At 37.8% G+C, this 8,728-nt stretch overlaps 1 protein-coding gene across 1 annotated transcript in view; it reads left to right on the plus strand.

The window, feature by feature from the left end:
- Positions 1–8,728, plus strand: part of NRXN3 (neurexin 3) — an 888,791-nt gene that overhangs the window by 343,782 nt on the left and 536,281 nt on the right. The window contains exon 7 of the mRNA XM_057380707.1: positions 8,131–8,250. Coding sequence (XP_057236690.1) covers positions 8,131–8,250 — 120 coding nt within the window. The remainder of the gene's footprint in view (positions 1–8,130; positions 8,251–8,728) is intronic.

The raw sequence follows: 8,728 nt of genomic DNA on the forward strand, positions 1-8,728 counted from the left end.
ACCTCAGGCACCCAGGTGCCACAGGGAAAGGTACCTTAATTGAGAGAGAAATTTAGGTCCTTTGAACATACGATGATGCTGTTCTTTGCCATTAATATCTGGATTAAGAAGTGATGTACCAGGATTGTCTTCTGTTCTGGTCCTATACTGTTGGTGAGGATTATGCAGTGTGTCCTAAAGAGCATTAAAAAAACCAACAACTTYAATGCAATATTTGGGACTGGAGATTCAAGGAGCTTTTTTTCCCTGACTCAACTGCTTGTTCAACTGACACATGTTCCTTTGGGAAGAGGAGACCCTTTCTTTGGCATTATTTTCTATGTTCTGATAGATTAGTACAAAGATGCTATCCTATTGTTAGAAATCTCTCTGATCCTTTTCTGGAAGACACRTGAAATTGCCATGAGGCACTGTATTTCCACATACTGTGTGATTTATCCATCTGTCTGATCTCCTTGCTTTTCAGCTTTAGATGAGAAGTTGCTACTATAATACCTTAAAAAGACACAAACCCCCCCTCTACGTTAAGAATCATACCATTCCAAAATTCAATTAATCTTTCTAATGAAGTAATAGAGACAATAGAGAATAGAGACAATTACAACTCTCACTAAATGGGATGATACGAGTTTTTCCAGCCTTTTTCTGTTCCTTAGTAACCTAGGAAAAGCAAAGAGCTTTGAGAAGGGGTGTGGGGGAGAGGGGGCAGTTCTTGGTTTAAAGACTCATACATTGATGCATAACTTTTTTTCCTTTAAGTGGTTAGAATCTCATCCAGACAGTTAGCAGTCAAATTATTTAATTTCTGCAATATGTGTGTGTCTGTATGATACATATGGCTCACTTCAGTTGTGTCAGCTTCATTGCCAGCATCTTTTTCTCACTATCATCATGCTTAATCCACTTGTTTTGTAGCATTTATGGAGAGATTTGAAACTAAACAGGAACAGAAACTTCAGTGGTCTTACTCTTGGTGGCATAGCCCATCTGTGCTTCAAGTATGGTACATCAATGGGATTGGTGAGAAGCTGTTTGGTTTAATATCTCTATTACCATAAATACACAGGAATAAACAGAGGAATTAAATCTCCAGCTTCGTCACCCCTGGATCTTGCTTTGATTGGCACTGCATCRCTGGGAAGCTAATAAAAAGTAAAGCTTTCTTAAAACAAAATAACTTTTCCTCTTTCCTACTGTTAGGGTGTCCTAAAATCTATGCATAATTGTGCTATCATAGTTTAAAATTCTCTTTTATGGTAAAACTTCATAAGGTTCTGCATATTTGTAACTTCTGCATATACTCATTTCTTGGGTGGCAAATTAGACCCAATAAATAAACCTGGAATCAAGGGGTAGTTGCTATTACAGAGGCGAAGCTAGGTTGAAATTCTAGAGTTATTTTATTAATTGCTGGGGTGTATCCATCTTCAAAGCAAAATATATCAGCAGGTGAAACTCTGGAAAGCAGCACAGAGTAGTGTAACTCATTTGTACTCTGTCTAAGCTAAGGCTGTCTCAGCAGCACCTCTAGTGAATGTGGTTTCCCTCTAGTGGTGTTCCCTGCCGTAGATGCTGCTCCTATGATTGCCTGGCTGCTTAACTTACACTAACAGTTATCTTGAGCTTTGCTCTCTGAAAATCTAGTGTGTACAAATATTTCCTTAGGCAAATTGTAGATGAGCTGCAATATAGCAGCTTCTGAGTTCTTTATACCTACGGTGAAGCTTTTGTTGCCCTGATCTGTTAGGACAGCAGTTTAAGGCGTTTGGCAAATGTGAAGGGGTTCATATGACAGCCTAATCTGAAAACAAATATATTCAGTGTGACTGAAGTCACTTTGAAGTTAATTTGATTAAACTCTTGTAAATCTTAGTTTTAAAAGCATGAGTACTTGATTTTTTTAAACATACCCCTGTGTCCTTTTTTGACCTTCTCAATGGTTGTGAATATAAAATAAAATCCCTTTCTTTAAAAGTGGAAATGGCTAACTCAATAAAAATGGGAAACCCTCTATTGCCATTAAAAGTTAATAGTATCTGAATAGACAATAAGAAATGCCGAATTTTGTTTTTATTTAGCCTAAAGTTGAAATATTTTGGATGTTTTCTAAGTAAAAATAAAATWACTTTTGGATGAACTGAACCATCCTTTCATCAAAATTTAAATCTCCTTTTTAAATCCTTTTGGGGGGATGAACTTTCTATTAACACAAATGTTTTCCAGTTAAAAATGATTCTGCTCTAAATATACGGTATGTATGTAGTGTCTAAAAGCATTAATATTCAGTAGCCGTGAATTTGAGATAAACAAAGAGCATAACCCACTGCCCTTGATGGAAAAACCTCAACATAAATGCAGTTTGTGTCGTGTGTTATTACCTGTATGATAAATGCAATCAAATCATCTCCTTGTTCTTAACCACCAGTTACGTTTGTGTCACCTGAAAGACATGCAACTTAATGTCTGCATTAAGTTCTGTTTCAGAGCCCTATGAAAAAAGTTGTAGTTATGTTGAATGCTGCCTGAATCTGTGTTGAACCTTATTGCAGCTATTGGCCAGGGTGTCTGCAGTGCAAGTAATAATCATTCAATATGGTACTACATGTATTTACAGCAAAAGCAAGGAACTATGTTGCATTTTGTTGGCTTAGGTTTTGTTGGTTTTGTTTGTTTGTTTGTTTGTTTTTTGTTTTGTTTTGTTTTGTTTTGTTTTAATAAGAGCTTTCCTAAAACCAAAAAAGAAAAAGGATTCTATCCAAAATAGTTAAACCTAGCTCAACGTGTATTTTGTTATGTTTATTTGGAGGCAGGGTTATGTTTGAGGGAACTGATAGGGTGGTCTTGCTACTTTTCACCAGTTTCTGAGCTAATTCCATGCACTTKATTAGTCTGGGTGTTTCAGAGAATTCTTAGTCGTGCTTCTGAGGCTAATTGACTCTGTAGGCATTTTAAGGATTTTGGGTATGCACTTTTTACTGCTGAATGGATGTAAATTATTAAATTTTGTTTCTGGGYAGGCTTATGTAAATCATCTCAACTTCATTGACTTTTCACAATAAAGCCACTGTGTAAAGCTGTAAACATAAAAATTTTTAGCATGCCTCATAGAAAAGTTTTTTTTTTAAATGCACGCTATGTTTTATTTAACATGTGGAGTAGTACATGGACATGATCCTATTCCTTGAGGAAATGGAAAGGCTGGTCCAGGTAAGTGATGATATTGAGTATCTACAGGGGAATGCAACTGCTTACTCCTTGTTGGCAGCCAACATGTTCTTGAAAAGAGGAATTCTAAAGCCTGTATATGAGCAAAACAAATGTATGTATGAGAATATAGGTTGATTTGACTGGGATATTAATGTAAATGTTTGTGACATACAGAGTCTGGGGTTGTCATTTGTTTCCTTGCAATTAACAATGCTCCTGGGTATCCTAAAACACTTCATCCATACCAGTGCTGCCTAAAACCACCAAAAATATTTACACTACTGATTTATATTTAACCAAGACTAGAAGTTACTGAAGATTTTCAGAGGAGCTGCCAGCTCTGCTTGTGTTTTGATATCCAACCTGTGCTTTGTAGGAACTTAGTAGATATCAGGAAGCCATAAAGGTGTGTGAAAAATTGCCAGCTTCTTTGTCTTTACACCTTTTTTGGTGTCTGATTCATTCACGTTTCACAAATCTCTACATGCACATTTTACATGCAAAAAAAAACCTTCTCTGGTCATTATGTAAAGGTGTGAGTAAAAACAGCTAATGCCCCCCCCCCCCCCCCCTTCAAAAATGAAAAGAGTGAGGGGGAGGCAAAGAAATTTTCCCTTCCCAGCCCCTCCCTGCCATGGGATGGTGATGCCATTCTGGCAGTATGTTGCCCTGTATAAAAGAGGTACAAAAATGCATCTTTCCACTGAAAAAAATCTGAGATGGTAGCTAAGCGTTTTAATTAAAAAATGAAAGCAGAGAAAACCTTATCATTACTGAGGGTCTTCTTTACAAAGCATTAGAATCACTGTAGAATTATTTATCTTTGTAACTGTACTGAGGGAAGCACCTTGTCCATTCTCCTCAATATGGCAGTTCCCCTTCTGTTCAGCTCTTTTGTTCTGAAGACCTCACTGTTCAACTTCTGTAATGTTGGGTGAGATATGCAATAATGAAGATAGCCTGGTTTCATGCAGGCCATTTTAATCTTACAAATGGATCAGATGATGACAGCCTGCATGAAGGTAAAAGCACAATTTTTGATCCACCTTTGAGGAACTGCAGAGGGCATTAAYCCTCTTTCTCATTTACCTCATAGGAGGAAATTTCCCTGTGCACATTGGATGGAGTTCTTCCATGTTTGAACGCATATACTAATTGTTTCTTATGAACAATATGCCTACAAGTTTGAGTAGATGTTGAACAATTCATGGGAGCATGAGGAAGAATCAGTGTGGCTGAATCAAGTAATATTTGCTCAAGAAGCCTGAACTGCAGCTGAAGTTGTGTCCAGAATTTGGGGATGGATAAGAGACAGATACTTTTGCTTCTGATAAAGTAGTGTTTGCCACTGCAAAGCATGAAAGAAATATTCACTAGTGTACCTCACTTGAGGTGGAAAATGAAGCGTAGTGATCAATTCTGTAGGATACACCGTTCCTTAGAGAATATTAGGAAAGGGGGGTGGAATTACCGAGACATTTAAACATGCCAATAGGAACGATGCCTTGTCAGCTTAACTGATAAGTTACTGCTACAGTAAAAACTTTCTTATTCTGTTTACTGTTATGTAGTTATTTGCTCTTTCCATGCATAAAAATTCAATAAATGGTAGAAATTACCTAATGCCCAATGGCCCAAAGTATTTGAAATAGAAAGTGTTTCCAGATGTGCTGCTCATTGCTGCAAGAGTTTCTTGTCTGCCCTTTGTTGTCCTTTATCATGAAAGAATGAAAGGGAAGATACAAATGTCTAGCTTTCTCTGTCCATTTAATCTTCTGTCTTTCTCCCTCCTATGTCTGTTATCCTTGTTGAAGGGTGATGTAGGTGCAGATAGCTTGAAAGGAGGAAAAACCACAAACCTGCAAAACAACTAAACCCCTGCCAGTCTTGGTGTATACACTTAGTTCTGTGTGTTTAGCTGTAAGACCACAGAAATGCCCTTCCAGGCAGGAGGTTGTTCTTAGGGACAGCATTATGGTACTGGTACATATGGCCCATTTCCTGTCTGTTTTCCCCAGCACTGACAACTGTTGGATTAGGAATCTTCAAGTCCTTATTTAAAAATTGTTCACACATAATGTCTATATAGAAACAGCACATGTAGTAAATCATGCTCAATGAAATGAATTTTTGTATCCAGATATCACAGTTCCTGTATACGCAGTTCTTGAAACTACTCAGAATTCAATGGGAGCTTACACAAGGAAAAGCAGTTCATTTTTAAGTTGAAAACTGGGGACACAATTTTGCTGCTTTTCGGGTCAACACACTGCTGTATAAATGTGTGGAAAGCATTTGAAAATAAAACATTCTGAGTAGAGTAAAATAATGTTTAATACTTTTTTAAACATTCAGATATGTCTGGTTTGAAAAACTTACCTGAATTCTCTTAAGTATGCTCATGTATTCAATTTTTATATATAGTATTATTTGGGTAACCCTACTAAAATAAGCCAATGCTCATTGTTTCAAAAGGGAAGGGTGTTAAGTGAACAATAGTATTAAAACTTCTTTGTTTCTACTGATCAAATATAAAATTGGCTGATCAAGACATGGACTTAAATAACAAAATATTTTTATCTGAAGTGTTTAATTTTCAAAATTTTAGTCCATGATTCTAACCACTAACTTCTAAATAGACAACCTTATTCATTAGAAAGTGGGAATTCTTAAACTTTCTACTTATTTATATGTGRATTGGTTAAGCTACTTTTTCTGAGAATATAGTAATGTAACTTCTGTCGGTGTCACAGTTTTGTTTTGAAAGTGTTCCAGTGGGCATCAAGACAAGCCAACCCCCAGACTGTTTTGGCTGACCCTGTTTTGTCAGGCTTGGGTTGAAAATTGGGAACTAGAAGGTCAGCAACTGAGTTACTCAACCATGCTGAACACAGAGCTGATGCACAGAAAGTGTTACATTATCAACTGAGCAGACTCCAGCACACCTGACTATTTCTCTTGGGTGAGCCTTGCAGAGCTCTAATGGATATGTGGAAAAGATTGGGTTTTTTTAAAAAGAGTTTTCTACCCCTCCCCYGCTTTCCCCTGCTTTCAGGTGGCATTACATAAACACACAGGGCCAGGTGACTTCCTACATCTTCCTACCTGGCAAGTGGCTGAGCAGAACCATAGGAAGTGATGCAGTGTATTTTGATGTTGACAATAATTTTGCTGGCCATCCATGGCTATAATTTTGTGATTTCTGCTCTAGGATAAAATATACTTACTGATGTAAATCTGGCATAAGTTTCTTGGATTCTTAGAGTTATGTTCATCTAGTTCCGAAGAATTTAAGCTTTCTGGCCATCATCTAGCAGCCTTGTTCAGCTGGATTTACATGGTATGTGGTGTGGTATGCGATTTTGGCATATGGATGAGGGACTGCTTGTCTGTTTCTCCTGCCAAGGAGATACTCCATGTAACTGCAATATATGGCCCACATTCTTTTCATCCAAGAATGATTTTTTCAGGTCACTAGAAAATTTTTATTATCTTCATTTATGATAAAAYTGGCTGGCAATGAGCTTTATTTGAAAAAATGTAAAACACCTTTTTTAATTAGCATGAGCTGCATGACCTTTTAAAAAGAATAACAGAATACTTACTTTCCTTTGGTTTTCTTCTGAAGAATTCCTCTACTTCATGTTGTATCTTAGCTGAATGAGACACCACCTTCTTTGGCCCTCTTCCTCCTTTGGTGAGAAGAAATTCCAGTAATGTTGCTCAYTAGGCAGTGTGCATCCTGTGGGCTGTGGACTATTTGACATTTGTTTTACCAGTGCACTAAGATGAGCTGCAGCAGTGCCTCATTGTCCCTATCCCATTTCTGTTAATATGTTCAACATGTCTYGTTTTTTCTCTCTTGGGTTCTCCTTTTGCCAGTTTGGGCAGTGGGTCCAGACCCAGTGTGCAACAAGTTTGGCTKTTTTCATTCTACATATCCTTTTATACCTTTATATGGGATCAAAACCCCCACTTTAGTACTGTACTGAAATGAGGATAGATGCTTTTAATTTAGCACACACTATTATTCAATTTCACTTACCATTTGACATGAGTGAGGTGTTCTGGTCCTGTAAACTGACAATTAATTTTTTTAAATAATTGCTTGTCAACTCTGATGGGTGAGCAGCAAAACTGGACAAATGTGGGTAGCACTGTTGCTGTTTTCCCAGGAGCATTGTTTACAAGGGCAACYGTGGTATAACCTTTTGGAGAAGAAATGGCTCCTCTTTCTCTTTTGACTGTAATTCATGAGGTGAAGTAAGCACCTCAAAGCTAGGCTGCTTTGTCAAAGAACCTTAAAGAAATCAGCCAGGTTGGTGAATGGTTTTCTTTCTGAGATTAATTTCTTGTAATTATTTTTGAAGACCGGGTTTAAAGTTCTGTGGGGTTTTTTTTCTATTCTTTTTGTGGGGGTTGGTGTTCTTTTGTTTTGTGTTTTTGAGACTGAAACCAACCTGGTGTTTGATACTGAACTGTTGAAAGACCAGTGTGATTAGTTTCGAAATGATTCCTAGGTAGCTTGGGGATACTGTAAATTCAGATTCTTAGGAGAGCTAAATGCTGCTGTAATRGCTCCACTTTAGAGACATTTCAGTCATCAACTTGTTTTCTTATTACTGTAGTGTGCTGTACAATGCAATGTTTGGAAATTAGTATCACAGCACAAGAGAGATTTCTAGCCATTTTAAATGCATGTGACCTTAGGGCTCTGTGGAGGAAGGCACCTGACTGAGTGGAAGGGTTTGTGATTCCTGAGCTGGAAAGGTGTAGGTGTGAGGGTTTGGTACAGTTGTTATACACCTGTGCACTCTACTGGTCTGTATCACACCAGGTTGATTTTCATGACTTTTCCCATTGAGCAAGTACTAAACTGACTGTGGGTCTGTGTTTAAYTGCTGCACCTATCACCCTTCCCAGGCAAGGGACCTGAAACTCTTTATGCTGGGCAGAAACTCAATGATAATGAGTGGCACACGGTCCGGGTGGTTCGGCGAGGAAAGAGCCTCAAGCTGATGGTGGATGATGATGTTGCTGAGGGTAAGTGTGATGGGTCAGGATTTTTTATCATTATCTTTGTATCTCTGTTCCTAATCTTTGCCATTTTTCTCCTTCTCCCTGTTCTTATATTCCTCCCCCCACTTTCTATTACTATTCCTGTATTGTTTAGTKTTACTATGTTGAAAACAAATGTTCAGGTCTGAGTTCTTAACCAGCACCAAAAACTTMTGTGACAGATGTAACAATATGAGATATGGGTTTAGGGGACAGATAAACTKGCACGTATCTCAGATTGCAGAGGTGTCCAGGCTCCTTTTGGGGAAGGCTGAGTACATTCCATTCTCAGTTGCATGTGTTATAGTTTCCAATGCTGTGAAAGCACAGCCAAGGCTCTCTAACCCATTTGTCTGCACAAACTTTTCCTTGATGATAAAGCTGCATTCAGTGTATGTGTTGCAGAGCATGGATTTATGCTCTGCTGTTCATTGTTTATTTATTTGGTTTTTTTTGTTTGTTT

The sequence above is a fragment of the Malurus melanocephalus genome, unplaced genomic scaffold, assembly GCF_030028575.1.
Source record: "Malurus melanocephalus ecotype Western Australia unplaced genomic scaffold, MMel_1.1 scaffold_0, whole genome shotgun sequence".
In the NCBI taxonomy this organism is placed as follows: domain Eukaryota; kingdom Metazoa; phylum Chordata; class Aves; order Passeriformes; family Maluridae; genus Malurus; species Malurus melanocephalus.